The sequence below is a fragment of the Schistocerca gregaria genome, chromosome 4 (assembly GCF_023897955.1).
Source record: "Schistocerca gregaria isolate iqSchGreg1 chromosome 4, iqSchGreg1.2, whole genome shotgun sequence".
Lineage (NCBI taxonomy): Eukaryota > Metazoa > Arthropoda > Insecta > Orthoptera > Acrididae > Schistocerca > Schistocerca gregaria.
In genome coordinates, this window is record NC_064923.1 from 491,496,434 (window position 1) to 491,513,835 (window position 17,402).

General features: G+C 37.7%; 1 protein-coding gene and 1 non-coding gene across 10 annotated transcripts in view; both read left to right on the top strand.

Annotated features, from left to right (window-relative positions):
* LOC126365820 (balbiani ring protein 3-like) overlaps nt 1–17,402 on the top strand; it is a 282,987-nt gene that overhangs the window by 153,298 nt on the left and 112,287 nt on the right. For all 9 annotated transcript variants that reach the window (XM_050008419.1, XM_050008425.1, XM_050008422.1 and 6 more), the window contains one exon: nt 12,883–13,077. In XM_050008419.1, coding sequence (XP_049864376.1) covers nt 12,883–13,077 — 195 coding nt within the window. The remainder of the gene's footprint in view (nt 1–12,882; nt 13,078–17,402) is intronic.
* Nucleotides 9,620–9,693, top strand: Trnan-guu (transfer RNA asparagine (anticodon GUU)). The gene has a single exon. It is a non-coding gene; the product is annotated as a tRNA-Asn (tRNA).

Below are 17,402 nucleotides of genomic sequence, written 5' to 3' on the forward strand. Positions count from 1 at the left end.
ATTTCGTAGAAATGTTGGAACACATGAGGCAATACTGACCTTACGACTTACCTTAGAAGGAAGATTAAGGTTAGGCAAACCTACGTTTCTAGCATTTGTAGACTTACAGAAAGCTTTTGACAATGTTGACTGGAATATTCTCTTTCAAATTCTTAAGGTGGCAGGGGTAAAATACAGGGGACGAAAAGTTATTTACAATTTGTACAGAAACCAGATGGCAGTTATAAGAGTCAAGTGGCATGAAATTGAAGCAGTGGTTGGGAAGGGAGTGAGATAGGGCTGTAGCCTCTCCCCGATGTTATTCAATCTGTATATTGAGCAAGTAGTATAGGAAACAAAAGAAAAATTTGGAGTAGGTATTAAAATCCAGGGACAAGAAATAAAAACTTTGAGGTTCGCCGATGACATTGTAATTCTGTCAGAGACAGCAAAGGACTTGGAAGAGCAGTTGAACGGAATGGACAGTGTCTTGAAAGGAGGATATAAGATGAACATCAACAAAAGCAAAGCCAAGATAATGGAATGCAGTCGAATTAAGCCGGGTGATGCTGAGGGAATTAGATTAGGAAATGAGACACTTAAAGTAGTAAAGGAGTTTTGCTATTTGAGGAGCAAAGTAACTGATGATGGTCGAAGTAGAGAGGATATAAAATGTAGACTGGCAATGGCAAGGAAAGCGTTTCTGAAGAAAAGAAATTTGTTAACATCGAGTATAGATTTAAGTGTCAGGAAGTCGTTTCTGAAAGTATTTGTATGGAGTGTAGCCATGTATGGACGTGAAACATGGATGACAAATAGTTTGGACAAGAAGAGAATAGAAGCTTTCGAAATGTGGTGCTACAGAAGAATGGTGAAGATCAGGTGGGTAGATCACGTAACTAATGAGGAAGTATTGAATATGATTGGGGAGAAGAGAAGTTTGTGGCACAACTTGACTAGAAGAAGGGATCGGTTGGAAGGACATGTCCTGAGGCATCAAGGGATCACAAATTTAGCATTGGAGGGCAGTGTGGAGGATAAAAATTGTAGAGGGAGACCAAGAGATGAATCCACTAAGTAGATTCAGAAGGATGTAGGTTGTAGTAGGTACTGGGAGATGAAGGAGCTTGCACGGAATAGGTTGGCATGGAGAGCTGCACCAAACCAGTCTCAGGACTGAAGACCACAACATCAACAGCTACAGCGTCGCAAGTGTCTTGAAGGAGTAAATGGTTACGCATAATGCAGCGCGCTAGCGTGACGATGACTGAATGTAATGTGTCGGACTCTAGCGAGGTAGTTGTAATTACTCTGTCGTTGGTTGTAACTTTACTAACAGCAAATCTCCTCCTGAAACGAAGTTGTTCTCAAAAGCAACACGCAACTAGATCATCGGTCGTCAAACTGCGGCCCTCGGGCCGCTTGCAGCCCGAATCACGTGTTTGGAAGGCCGGCGGTTCTCAGCCGTATTTTAGAGTAATATATATCTAACAACTAGCAGCCGATTACTCAAACATCAAGAGTACTTAACAGTGTTGGTTTCCTACTCTCTGACAAATTTGTCTACAGAACAGTAATATTTTAAGATGAGCTTAATTTTAATTGACGTTGCTGAATTCGAGCATGAAGTTGGTCGCTCACCTCAGGGGCAAGGGGGTAAGCAGCCTATGCGGGATTAGAAGATGTGGGAGGCTTTCTCGTTTGCCTATCAGTACTGACAACTCACGGGCGTGCGCAACTCGTACTGACGAGTGGTATAAATTTTGAACGGAAGTAACATGGACTCCTGAAGGCTCGTTATAGAAACTGTCACGTTCAAATGCGGTACATATTTGTAGCAGGAATATGAAATTAAATTACAACACAATGTGTAGAGGAGACGTGACAGTGAAAACATTTTGTGAACATTTGTGATCGTGTCCCGTGTTGTACAACACATTTGTATAGAAGTACAATAATCAATTAATCATCCGCTCATACAGACAACACAACACTTCGTCAGGCTATCGTCGCCACTGTGAGGTTGCTAAGGGTGACACCACTCTGAAACAAAGAATACTCGGCACGACATGTTGCGAATGGCCCCGACATTTAACGATTAGTATTCGTGGGCCGGCGGCCAACGCAACGCGCCCTTGCTACAAGTAGACTATCGGAGGCTCGTGATATAAGAATTTATGTAAGTTACCAATTAACATTAGTTAGGTATAATTAGTTCTAAGTTCTAGGCGACTGATGACCTCAGAAGTTAAGTCGCATAGTGCTCAGAGCCATTTGATTTGAACCAATTAACAATAAGATCGGCACGTATGCGGCCCGAAGTATGTGGTAGTATTGGCTAGCAACAAAATTTGATGACCATTGAACAAGGTGAAAATCTTGGATTGTGGCATTGAAGACAACTAATGGAAAACAATGGACTCCAGCAAAACGTTCACGCGTTTGTAGTTGTGGTTTCGTCCAAGTTGTGCCCACACGAGAACTTCATAGCCCATGATATGTACCAAGATTACACACATTACCTAAATGTCTTGGCTGGAGGTTGTAATAGATGATATTACTGCAAGAGACATTAGAATAGGGTGACCAAATTATTTTCTGTGAAAACCGGGACACATTCACCCGGGTGCCAATGGACACTTCATTCCACATGTACCCAGGTTTCTTAATTTTAAGTATTAATGTTTTGTTGATACATTTTGTTGATATACTTTCCGGGATGTGAGGTCGTGGTCCAAGAACTTTTTCTGCTCCTTACTGTGAGTTACTGAATCTTCATTTATTCTTAGCTTGTAAGATGCAGATAGACCTGTGGAATAAAGTTTATTATCTTACGTTTACAACTATGGAAGTTACGATAGAAATGATTACTAGTAGACATAAGAAAAAGTTCGGAAAGTTACAACCTAATGTACCAACTACAAGTAATACGATGATGATTGATACTGTTATAAACAAGTCAAAGAAAGTGTTATCTCAAGACGAGATTTCCGTCCTTGCAAAAGGAGGAAATTACGCTATAACACCTGTGAAAGTACCACTTGAAGATATTATCGCGAGTATAGAAGCAAGTATACGGAATATCCCTAAGGCAACCGCGAATGCAATTCGAATTGAAACCACTAGAGTTTTAAGCCACAGCAGACCTCTAGAAAGTAATTTAACAAAAGGTGAGAGGAAGGCTCTTAAGGATTTAAATGCAGATGAAGAAATAGTGGTTCTTCCTGCAGATAAAGGGAACGCTACTGTTGTTATGAATACAGAAGATTACCGAAGAAAAATTTTGAACCTTTTAATGTCAGGACAGTATAAAAAACTTGCGAGAGATCCTACAGCCGGTGTACTCAGGAAAACTAATAATTTGATTAAGTCATCTACCTCTATCCAAAAAGAAGATAAAAGAACTTTGTTGAGACGTGAAGCTATGTGTCCCCGATTGTATGGTGTACCTAAAATTCACAAAATAGATTTTCCTTTAAGACCCATAGTCAGTGCCATCAATTCTCCCACTTATGAAATAGCAAGATATTTAACAACTTGTTTACAACCATTTATTGGAAAAACGGACTCATATATAAAAGACTCGCGTCATTTTATTGAAAAACTAGAGGGACTAACTCTGGCCCCTGAAGATATTCTTGTAAGTTTTGACATTGTGTCCTTATTCACAATGCTTCCTGTTAACGAAGTTATGATTTTCATAGCGGATATTTTTCCAGAAGACTTGACTGTTCTTTTTAGACATTGTCTCACATCAAGTCAGTTCCAGTGGGATAATGAATTTTATGAACAACTTGATGGAGTAGCAATGGATAATCCATTAGGCCCTGCGATTGCCAATCTTTACATGGAGAGATTTGAACAATCAGCTCTCGAAAAAGCTAATAACAATCCATCTCGTTGGTATCGATATGTAGATGACACATTTGTGGTTTGGCCCCTTGGCAGAAAGGCCTTGGACGATATCTTTGATTATTTAAATAAAATTCACCCAAAAATACAGTTTACCATGGAAATAGAAAAGGATAACAGAATATCTTTCTTGGATGTCTTAGTTATGAGACGGTCTGATAGAAGCTTGGAATATAAAGTTTTTCGAAAGGCAACACATACGGACAGATATTTACATAAAAATTCTAATCATCATCCACAACAAAAAAGAGGTGTCATAAAAAGTCTTGTCGATCGAGCGCAGCGGATATGTACACCTGAACATTTGGATGCTGAAGTCAAACATCTGAAGCAGGCTTTCGAAAAAAACGGCTTCTCAAAAAAAGAGATAAATAGAATTCTGCGTCCAAGGAACAGAAGACCAAAAGATAAGAATGAACCACAACGACAGAAAAATACAGTAGTTCTCCGTTTTATTAAAAAAGTAACAGATCGGATCGGTAAGATTTTACGAAAACATGACATAACACCGGTCTTTAAACCAACAAAGAAAATAAGTCAAGTACTACGATCTGTGAAGGATAAACGCCCTCCTCTGTCGACATGTGGTGTGTATAAAATTCCATGTACCTGTGGGAAAGTTTATATTGGTACTACCAAAAGAAGCGTAAATACGCGACTGAAAGAGCATAAAAGTCTTTGTCGACTTGGAAAAATAGAAAAATCAGCTGTAGCGGAACATGCTCTTCAACCAGGAAACCACCAAGTGAAGTTTTCGGATACCGAAGTTTTATCTACAACGTTAAATTACTATCCACGCCTATACAGAGAAGCTATTGAAATTTATAAATATCACGATAATTTTAATAGGACAGAGGAGGCTATGAAACTCAGCGGTATATGGACAGTGGCTCTACAAAATTGCTAACAATTTTTATCTTGACAAGGTGGTAATCGATAGTCAACCATATCTTTGCTATGGATTATCACTGCTCATCACGTGTCACCTGTACCACGCCCCCCCCCCCCCCCCCCCCCTTCACACAATATATAAGTCGCTCTCAGACACCCGACCAGTCAGTCGGCAAGACTCAGCGGAGCAGCGCCTCTGAGGAAGTCCAGCGCAGTCCTGGACGAAACGTAAGGAGCAGAAAAAGTTCTTGGACCACGACCTCACATCCCGGAAAGTATATCAACAGCCATGTCACCCGGTCGTGAAAGCCTTCATTCTACAATTGATACATTTTGTTAACGCGATTATTATAACAAATAATAGGATACAAAAGATTGATATAATCTAGATTATCTGTATAATTAATGACATTTAATAAACGTATGCAGTAATAAAGAAATGTATTACGATTTTACAGTCATTGAACTTTTAATCAATTAATATAAACATGAGCTTTAATATTACTGAGCACTTGTAGATGGAATTGACTGTCCTCGGAGAAACGGGTATTTTTCACTGCCTCCAGCCTTCTTGATCATGTCTTTGTTCTTTAAGACACAGTGATAAAACTCGACACAATCCATTTTGTGGTTGTACTGGATCTGCAAGATTGCTTCAAGAGAGTCCACTTCCATTCTGTTTCTTTCATCAGTCCACTGGATATTCATGAACGAAAATATTCTTTTCACATTGGCATTATGGGCTGGGACTGCAAATAAATACCTGGCAATTATTACCAACTTAGAGTAATGCTGAAGACAGTCACAGCTTTTAAATAAAAACTCGCCCACTTCTCATGACATTCCAACGGTGTTTATTTTTCATCATTCCACTTGTGAAGACTTTCTTCAACAAAATTTGTCAGTAGGCCGAACTAATCAAAGAGAATGGAATCATCGGTTTCACTCTCTTTACTCTTCAACACTTTCCCGTTTTGGCACTCTCTTCAGTAACATCGAATCAAACACCGGCGATGGGGGTAAATATGAGGCGCTCCACTTGCTGAGATATTCTCCACAAGTGTCATAAAACTTGTTAACTTCTTCTCTAAAACCCCTTTCCGCTGCTTCTGATACTTCTGCTTATTTAAGGACAGATTTAACATTAAAAGGAATGAACTGCTGTTATCTCCTCTTACTAACAGTTTCCAGAGTATTTTTCAAAACATCATTTACCTCTTTTACACTTTCCGTCCTTCCCTCAATTTACTTTATCCCATTTTGCAAAGTGCTAAGCTGACTGTGAATGAACCATAAGTAGGCTTCACTTAAAGGGTTGCTGAAAAACTGAACCAATATTTTGGGAGTTTTGTCTTCATTTAGGAAAAAACTTTTTAACGGTTCAAACAGGCGGATTACTCTTTCAACTGCTGGAAACAGTGATAACCAGCGAGTTTTCGAGTGACACACTTCATTCATATATTCAGTTCCCACATAATCACAGAACTCCTTAATCTCTGTTCTAACAGTATATATGTAAAAGTGTGTGTATACTTTCATGGCGATAGTTTCAACATCACAGCTTTAACTGTCAACAGATGTCTGCATGCTATTGTGCAAAACGTGTGCAGGGCACCCTATGCCTTCAATGTTTTAATGCAATGATGCCTTTAATTTGATATATACGTTGCATTTGCCTTGTTTGTGTTGGTGTTGTCTCCACAAAATGCCACACATTTATTTTCTAAAGATCAAACATTTCTATAGTATCCATGCAAAATCTTGAAAGTTCGTCAGATGTTTCATTAGGTCGGGAACTCACCTTCAAAAGTTTGGTTTGAATGCCCTGATTAACATCGAAAAACTGAACAACCAATGGAAATATTTTAGTGGCCTTATGATTGCTGGCATCAGTGCATATCCCGTAGAAAGGAGACTTTTTGATGTATTCAAGGCTTTCCTTTACACTCTGATGAGCAATAACTCCTTTCACTAAGGCTGACACTTTAGTTCTTGCTGAACTAAACTTTTTTTGCAATGGAAGAATCATCAAACATAATGCTGTTAAGCTTATTAGTACAGTCACTAGATCTGTGTAATTGGTGATGTTTTACCGTGTGGTAGACTAGTGTAAGCTCGGCTACTCGAACTTTCGCCTCTTCACTTGATTGATGTTTCACAAAATTTTGTAGAGTTTTAGTGCAGCTCGGAGCACTGTACCTGTTAATGTGTTTCTTTGACCTGATGTGATCAACTGTGTCGGAACGTCCACCATGACTTATACTAATAAAACAGTTACATACGGAACACTCTGCTTCGTAATCAAAACGATCTTTCTTAATGAAATTCCATTCCTTGGAATAACAGTCACTGAACTTTCAGGCACGTTTCGGCATTGAGTTTCACAGTATTGCAGCAATAATACCACCAATATGAGAAAAAACTATTGCATTTTGTCTGACAAAACATCAACTACTACACTGTTCCGACAGTGAGTGTGTGAGAAGTAGCGCGACAATCGGACGATTTCATAGCTCTGATACAATAATACAACTTACTACTTGTTGGCCAAAGTACCGCTCAAAGTAAATTATTGCCTGAGTGTATCAATACTGATACTGTGATTACTAGTATGGGACAATGGAGGTTTTAGACAAATAAGCTAAAATATAATTTCTAGTGATGTATTTCCTTTAATATAGCGAAATCCCAAAAATTTGAGGAAGTTTCACGAAATGTATTTAAAAACTGAATTCCGGGACTTTTGAGCGTCCCGAAACAAATTTTCGGGACACCGGAACACGGGGATGAAAGAAAACCGGGGCAATCCCGTTTGGTCACCCTACATTAGAAGGACCTGCAGATAACTAAAAGCATGTACATCTGTATGAATCAAAAACATCCCAAGCAAGCACCCAGGGGGAGCATAGTAATTTAAATCTGAACGCCAAAAACATACTCGTCTTCTAGTTTGGTACGTAACTGTTCTACAGAAGTTCAAGCAAATGCGCAGTTGCAACAGATGCATGATCGAGTGTTGAGTAAAGTGGTTGTGGCGTTCAGGGTTACATGTCTACAAAAATAATGAAGGAAACCTTACTGCCGCAGATCGCTTAACATTAAGTGCTATTTTACATTCATTGTTACCTTGTGCTCACCCAAATTGCACATTAAGCAGAGAGAATATTCTTCCCTTTTTAACGAAAGTGGTATTAGCATTTTGACTGCCTTGCACTGTTTTTTTAATTGTCATAGGATAACAGTGTCGGGTGGTTTCATATTTATTCTGTACAATTTGTATGAAAAAAATTAAGGAGTGGATATTTTGGCCCCAAAAATCTAAGATACGCAGCACCATGACATTAATTTTGACAATATTTAGAAAATTACACGTGCGTAACAGACTGCAGTTAAATTAATTTTGAAAGGCCCACAATTGGGCCACAACGCATCTGAATGTGCTCTACTGCAAGAGCTCTTTATCAGTGAATTTCCTTATTGCCATCACATCATCATGATCTGTATGTTCATTTCAAAATGTTAAGTTGGCAAGATGGCTGATTTTTGTATAACCGTTAATTGTGGTGTTCTGTATTTTAATGAACAATGCAGCCACATGTTGACAGCGCCCTAATAGTCCTGCTTTACACTCATTCACCATCGATCACTTTCCTTTGACGGCCTGCTGCACATATCGCTTATTATACATATAACATTCTCATAATACTCTAATAAACGTATTTATGCAGCGTAAATTAATTTTAACCGCTTAAGGTTGCTGATTATCACTAAATTCTCTTAAGCACTTGCTGGACACCTACAAAACTTCCTTAACTTCAAAAACATGGTGGCTGTTTTGAAGGCCTAAGCTTTTTTTTATGGTGGAAGATCTAAAATAAGAGTTGTATTTTGGATTCTGAAAACCAGCATAAATTAGACATAAAGAATCGGACGCCGTACCCAACACATGCACCGGAATACAGCCGACCTCTCGGTCTTTTCATTCATGTAAAATTTCCACTCGTGATGCTAGAGGCGCTCGCATTCTCAAGTGCATGCGCGCGCGCCCCCCATTTGAAGCGCCCCCTATTTGAAAGTTGCTGGGGAAATGCACAGACCAAGCGCCTATTAAGACATGCCCGTTGTTATTGATCTGAACATCATATGAACGCATGTTTCCTATTCGCCAACGAAACAGCAGTGCATCGAAAGTTAAAAATACACCGAATCATCCGGTCTTCTTTTGTCCATAAGCTTTTGGATGCCATGTAAAAATCACAGTAGGGTTTTGCACGATGAGAGCCCATTCACAATTGTGAAACATAAACAGCAGATACTGTTGTCGTAAGCACTGAGCCATTGATTTTGTCTGAGCTATGGAACCGGGGATTATTTTGTCCTTAATGGATCCAAGGTAAATTTTGATTAAACTTTATTTAGATACAAATTCCGTATAGTGTGACAAGCATTCTTTGGAATTCCGTGGCCATTGAGTTTTTAGCGATTCAATTTATTTTTTACCTCATTTCCATTTTTGTCCATAATTTATAGCCATCGATATTTAGCGATGGAGAATTGGGATAATGATCTTTCGTTTCTCAGTAATGTTCAATAACAGTCCCCAGTTTTGAGAGTATCTTACTGATCACTTTTTACATTCAGCGTTTCTGCCGAATGTAAAGAAACATCCATCGTTTGGGCATTAATCGGACCGACGAAGGAAAATTCTTGGGATAGATTTGAATATTAATTGTAGTGACGAAACAATAATATTTTCCTCTTCTGCATTATTCATGTGATGTCTATTGGCTTGGGAGTAAAGCTTCACATTAATTGTGTAGGCAGTGTTTGGCCACGAGCCTCCGTGGCGCAATCGGCTAGCGCGTTCGGCTGTTAACCGAAAGGTTGGTGGTTCGAGCCCACCCGGGGGCGTATATTTTGAGTATAGTCAGTCGTGTCAAATGACCATTTGTGTTACGAACGCATTTTGTTATTTTAATTAGTGTAGGTTTTGAACATGTCGACGTGCTAATTAAACCAGAAATTGAAAAAGTTGCAACTCTTTCCACTTTCTGGTTTCATTTCACTAGTTTATTATTGAGGCTGTAAACATCATGAGATATTTATTTACAATTATCTTATAAATTAACTAATTTAGGTGACCTTGATTGTATTCATAAAAGCAAGACTATCAGTTATCATTGACAGTAACTAATTGGTAGAGAAATGATTGATTTGGCCACATGGAGATGAATACATGTTATATTCTGTACAAAATATATCAGACTTTGTAAGAAACCATTTCACTTAGAAAAGAGACAAATAAAATCGAATGAAACGGACCTTTTAGGAATATAGAACTGTAAATGGATGGTGCACAATCTACAAATAATGTGTTTCTTAAATGTGGTAAAGAAATACTAATACAAATGGTTTCAATAAGTGGTAGTTCACAAATATATTGTCTAAAAACAGCCCATGACTTACATTACTTACTTATTATTACTACTACAATAACTTACTTACATTTACTTACTTAAATTATTACATTACCTATTATTATTATTATTATTATTAAAATTATTATTATTATTATTATTATTGTTATTTAAAAGTATTCCAAGGCATAAGAGCTCATTCACAAAGTGTAAATTTTTATTGTAGGTGACGAAAGCTTACAGAGGTTTATACTGCATGCAGGAACTGGCTTCTGTCCCTTGAATTACTGTTCAATTGTACATTAAGTCACCAGAGGAAGTCACAGCAAAAAAAGTGTAGAGATGTGTATTCAGAGTGAGATGAAAATGGAAGAAACGCAAATGAAAGTAATTGTAGGATGATGTACTTGACAGACTGGTTGTTGTTGTTTTTTGTTGTGGTGTTCAGTCCTGAGACTGGTTTGATGCAGCTCTCCATGCTACCCTATCCTGTGCAAGCTTCTTCATCCTCCAGTACTTATTGCAACCTACATCCTTCTGAATCTGCTTAGTGGATTCATCTCTTGGTCTCCCTCTACGATTTTTACCCTCCACGCTGCCCTCCAATGCTAAAGTTGTTATCCCTTGATGCTTCAGAACATGTCCTGCTAACCGGTCCCTTCTTTTTGTCGGGTTGTGTCACATACACGTCTTCTCCCCAATACATCATTAGTTATGTTGTCTACCCATCTAATCTTCAGCATTCTTCTGTAGCACATTTCGAAAGCTTCTATTCTCTTCTTGTCTAAACTATTTATCGTCCATGATTCACTTCCATACATGGCTACACTCCATACAAATACTTTCAGAAATGACTTCCTGACACTTAAATCTATACTCGATGTTAACAAACTTCTCTTCTTCAGAAACGCTTTCCTTGCCATTGCCAGTCTACATTTTATATCTTCTCTACTTTGACCATCATCAGTTATTTTGCTCCCCAAATAGCAAAACTCCTTTACTATTTTAAGTGTCTCATTTCCTAATCTAATTCCCTCAGCATCACCCGACTTAATTCGACTACATTCCATTATCCTCGTTTTGCTTTTGTTAATTTTCATCTTATATCCTCCTTTCAGGACACTGCCCATTCCATTCAACTGCTCTTCCAAGTCCTTAGCTGTCTGTGACAGAATTGCAATGTCATCAGCGAACCTCAAAGTTTTTATTTCTGCTCCATGGACTTTGATACCTACTCCAAAATTTTCTTTTGTTCCCTTTACTGCTTGCTCAATATACAGATTGAATAACATTGGGAGAGGCTACAACCCCTTTCATGCCCCTCAACTCTTATAACTGCCATCTGGTTTCTGCACAGATTGTAAATAGCCTTTCACTCCCTGTATTTTACCCCTGCCACCTTAAGAATTTGTAAGAGTATTTCAGTCAAGATTGTCAAAAGCTTTCTTTAAGTCTACAAATGCTAGAAATGTAGGTTTGCCTTTCCTTAATCTTTCTTCTAAGATTAGTCGGAAGGTCAGTATTGCCTCACGTGTTCCAACATTTCTACGGAATCCAAACTGATCTTCCCCGAGGTCGGCTTCTACCAGTTTTTCCATTCGTCTGACTGCTATTGGAAGATATTTTCTGGATATGCAATTAAGCCATGAAATAGGTGTCTTACAAAACAGATGCTTGGGCAATTCCTGTGTAGTGCCCATCAGTCTGGGACACTTAGGGGGTACAAGAAAATCCAAAAGACAGCGGCATGTTTCACTATGAAAATATATTGTGGAGATACTCAGCCAACTCCAGTTTCTGAAGTTACAAGATAGACATTTACAGTTAAAATTATGAAAAAGAGCTTCCCAAGAAGAATTGTGTGACATATTCCTTTGTCCTACACATATTTTGTGAAATGACCATAACAGTAACATCAGGTAAATTCAAGCATAGGTCGAGGCTTACTGATAGCTGTTTGTCCTGCCCATAGTTCACAAATAGAATAGGAAGGGAGATGGTAGATATACCCAAAGTACCCTCTGCCAAACATTATGCGACTTACAGAGTGTAGATGTAGATTTTTCATAACTGAAATGGAAGGTAAACAAAAATTAATCAGACTTTTAGTAATGACAAATTCCAAATGATTGTCATCTGTATTTTCACTAAAGGCACTATTTTGTTGCTAAAATCACTGTTTGCCTCTCACTATTTGCACTCTGTAACTGTCAAAATCCATCCACTGATTACATTTTAGAATTAGTTTACTTGCTTGACATAGTTTGCTGTCAAAGGCCTGTCCACTTTATCAACATCACTTTGTAATTCTTAGTGTTTATCCTTAGCTTGTGGTTAGTTGGTGCACCAGACAAATATTTTTAATATGTTTGACTGAAAGCTTTATAATGCAATTATCACTTTAGCTCTCTTTTTTTCTTATGTTTGGTCTATCACAGTTTAAATGTTTTCAAAAGTGGCACCATAGAACAAAAAGATACTATTCAATGTAATGACACTGTCTTTTGAAGAATTTACTGTATGTATAATCTCTTGCATTACAGATATTTTCGTACTGAAAGGTATGTGAACAGCATTGATTTTCTGAAGTTTCTTTATTCATACCTGTACCACATATTTTATGTAAAGTGAGAATACAATAGCGTGCATTGATTTTAAGGAAAGATTTGTTTACTTGTTGCAGGTTGTGAGCAGTTAAAACAAGAAGCCGAGAGACATTCCCGAATGTTGCAAGAACCTGTAAGAATCCCTAAATGTACCCACAGTGGCGAATTTGAGCCCGTCCAGTGCAATTCCAATAGCTGCTGGTGTGTAGATGAAGCAGGCCTTGAATTAGCTGGAACACGAGCTCAGAGTCATGAGGTCATCAACTGCTCGGGTATAACATAATGTATCTTACTTTACTTATCATCATCAGTTTTATTTTATTCCACATGTTAATTGGAATCCATGTACAAGGATTTAAAAAAATTTAAAGTGTATCTCACAAAATCATTTATCATTTACTTGTCATCCACAAGACTGGAGGCTGTTACATACTGCTTCACCCCACAGTAAACTATAAAATCAGATACAGTTGTAAGCTTCTAAATGAAGATCTCATTTGAAAATAGCTGCATATAAAATGTAAAGAATGTAACCTGCTAATCACCAGCATATACTTTATTCCTAGATACCAGAGTAGCTCAGTGTTCCTTAGTAAATATGAATCATTGTTACACATTTTCAAAATAGAGAAAACAGTGTACAGCATAGATGTAAAAGCTTATGACAAATTTCACATTTAAAGCACCTAGTAGCTGCAAATCTATTAAATCTAAATTATTTTAATAATAATAGCTTTATTCAACATCGAATGGTACACTGCACATGTACAAAGAAACAGTAATGATTAAAGTTATTTGCAGAATACGCAAGACACATTCTTCTGAATACGACATTAATTTACAACAAAATTACAATAAGATGTTTACTGATTTCTATTCACATAATTTCACAAAGCATTTGTTGTTCTTCATATAAGTATGGTACTCTGAGTAGAAAAGGTGTTTCACTAAAAATTTCTTAAGTTGATGTTTCAGTTTAATTGTAGGAAGAGCCATGACTGCGCAAGGCAGTGCATTAGCTAATTTTATACCTGCCTACTGAGGCCCCCTTTCGTAAAGTGCTGTTCTGTGGCTGCCAATTGTAAAATCCTTATTTCTTTTATTGTACTGGTGGAAATCTGAATAAGTGTTTGGGTGCAGTCTTTTCACAAGAAATATGGCTTTTAGAAGTCAGAAAGATTTACAAAAAAAGGTATCTGTATTTGCTGCAGGTGGCCTGTAAACACCGATAACTTATGTTATCTCTACCCCATTTTATGTTTATTGCAGCATATTCTGAGACTCCTTCCAAGCAGAAGGCACTCACATCAATAACATTAAAATTACTTTCATTTACAGTGAAAATTGCTACACCTCTGACAGTCTTGTCTTTTCTACTGAAGGCTGTGCAGAATTTCATACACAATGGTTGAGTAATGCTAATCAGAGCATCCTTGTACCAATGTTCGTTACAACTCCTATCGGGTTTGTCAATCTGTGAAATTACATCTAGATAATTATGCTTATTTCTAAGACTACCAAGATTCTGGTGTATGATTTTAAGGCTGAGTTTTACCTGCTGGACCTTAGAGGATAATTTTGGACAAACAATGAGGCCAGCAGGCTTTACAAGTTAAAATTACATAAGGGGGGCAAATTTCCATTACTGTTGCGAGATATATTTAAAAGGTAGCTTTAGGTCCTTCCTCAGGGAGGAAAGAGTAATAGATTAGGGAAGGCTGCAAAGGAGGGGCTCCCAGGATGAGATGACCAATTTGGTATTGTGATGGAAAGTTTGTATTGACAGTCCTGGAATTTCACCTCCTAAAGATAAGGGTAGGCCAACCATTCTGCCTCTTTGTTAGTCTTACAGTTTTAAGAAAATTTTCATTTTGAGCAATTATGAGAAAAATGTCATTTGCTACATCTAATATTGTTAAGTAACTGTATTTATGGAGTAACAAATATTGATTCTAAATGTGGTAGTATCAAATAATGAAGCCCTTTAATATCATTACCAAGATTAAATACAGGCTGCACAAGCAAAAAATGTGGGGACTTTAGTCAAGAAAATGTGAATAATAAATAACAGACTCATCAGGTGTTCAGTCGGTGATCACACTTCAGCAAATATAAACTAAAATAATTTCAGAACTGAGATCATGGATATATTTAATAATTGCTTTCTCATATAAAAATACATGGTGATTGTCAACAAGTCTCGCAACTCAATGGTTAACAAAAGTAATTAAGAGGTCTAACATCAAGATGAGGAAATGGTACATGAAATGATATAGACTTAAGTTTTCCCTGTTGACAGTTATGATATTTTGAAAGTCATTGTCGCCAAAAATTTAGACTGGGATGAAATTACTATTAAAACAGTTAAAAATGTCATATTGCACACCATTCTCTCTCATAATCAACCAACTTAAAATGAAGGATGTTCCACTGGAAGATGTGAAAGTGTGGCTAGTTTATAAAAATAGTAAGCAAGCCAATACGGAGAACTGTAGACCTAACCCAGTGTCATCTATTTTCTCAGATATGCAAGGTGTCTCCACTAAGAGGCATCAGGTACATTTTCTCTGTTTGGGGGACATTCACAATTTCAGTTTTGCACAGTGCAGAAAGTGTTGTTGGAAGTGTGTTTTCAATTACAAACAAAACTATTTCTAAATTGAGATTTAATTCCAATTTGGTACAGTAGTCCCAAATTAGTCCAGTGAAATATTTGTTTTATTGAAATGTATTAACAGGGAGAGTAAAACGCAAAGAATAAACAGTACTTCAGTTGTGAATGAGTAGCACTGCCCTTTAGTAATAGCAAACAGTGCGGTGCAGGGCAGTACACAAATTACTCCTTGGGGTACTTGTTTTTCTTCTTGTTCTATGGCCCCAGTTAGACTGATAAAGTGAATTTTATATTAGAATAGTCTGGGGCCTCTATTGAATGGAGATGTAAAATCTCTCCTTAACAATGATTTTGTTTGCTTGTTTGTAATGGGAAACAAACTAATGCTTTCCATTGACACTGGGCATTGCATGAAGTGTATGATCAGCAGTATTTGTGTGTGCTCCACACAGTGCTAAAACAAAATTACAAATATCTGCCAAAAATATACCTGGCGTGTCTTCAGAGAGGCAACCAGTATATAAGAGCTAATAAAATATAATAATGCATCACAATTAATTACCGTGTGTAATTGCTAAAGTTTCGGGGAAGCCTGCAGTGCAACTTATGCTGATAACTAATTGGCCACAAAAATAAGCAGAGCAGACAGTAAGCAGAGAGCACTTGTACACAGCATGGCAATAAATTCCTCTCTGAGTGGAAAGACATGTGCAAGGTGAACCTTAAGGTTCAGTACTGTAATATAACAAACCAGTTAAAAATCCATTATTTTGAGAAGTGTTAATGCTTGTAAAAAGTCCAATAAACATAGGTCTGGAAACATTCTTTGTGATATCTGAACACAAGGAACTGTGCATTTTATGAAGTACAGCAAGTATTCATGAACTACCACTAAGAGGGTGACTTCCATCTCATGAGTGCAGAATGATTACCTTTTGGAATGCTGGAGACCCTATATCCACATTAGATGCTGGAAAAGATTGTCAAACAGCTCATCACTTGTAGATATTTTTGAGCATAGGGGACATGGTCTCAGAGGTTACTTTCACTTGCTGAACCATAGCAGAAAGTCATATCTGCCACACCTTTTGTGGATTATTAGTCATCTTTTACTGACAGATGGTGGAAAAGAGAAAAGAAAATGTACTGAACTATTCAGATGTACATACAGTGGAACTTCTCAATGAGCACCTCGTGTAATGCACATTTAGCATAACGAGCAAAGCAAATTGTAAAAAATGACTCATTGAATGATGTTTTGCACAATGAGTGATGATTTAGTCTGATGTCACCGGCCATTCGTGCGCAGTGAGGGAAACATTCAACAATATGAACACCTTTCATTGTCGGCAGTGTCATATGAACAATGTCTGTAGTACATAATGCAGTCTGGCTGTAGCGCTCTTTATGCTACCACATTAGTGCAGCTTGTGATCATACATATTTCTAAACTTGTGTTCACACTGTGTGTGTGTGTGTGTGTGTGTGTGTGTGTGTGTGTGTGTGTGTGTGTGTGTGTGTGTGTGTGTGGTGTGCGCGCGCGCGCGCAAATTTTAATAACGTTTGTAGAAATGTCCCCGAAATAAAGCTGCTGGAAGACGACCATAAGAGAAAGAAAATGATCGTAGAAATGAACTGTAAAATTATTGAAAATGTGGTGTGGGTGTTGCTGATTTAGCGAACATGTACTATCGGTCTACATCAACTATTTGCACTATCTTCAAGAACAAGGACAAGATTAAGGGGATAGATACTTCAAAGGGAGTTTTGTATTCAAGAGGATGTCAAAAGCTTGCTCTTTATGTGGATAAATGAAAAGCAATTGCAAGGTGATGCTATTAACAACAACATATGAGAGGGTGTAAAGGTTTTTTGCTGGCCACATTAAGAAGACACCAGGATCGCCAGTGGCCGAAGGAGTATTTAAGAGAAGCTGTGTGTGCTTCAAAAAAATGAAGAGAAGGACCGGCACCAACAGCATTG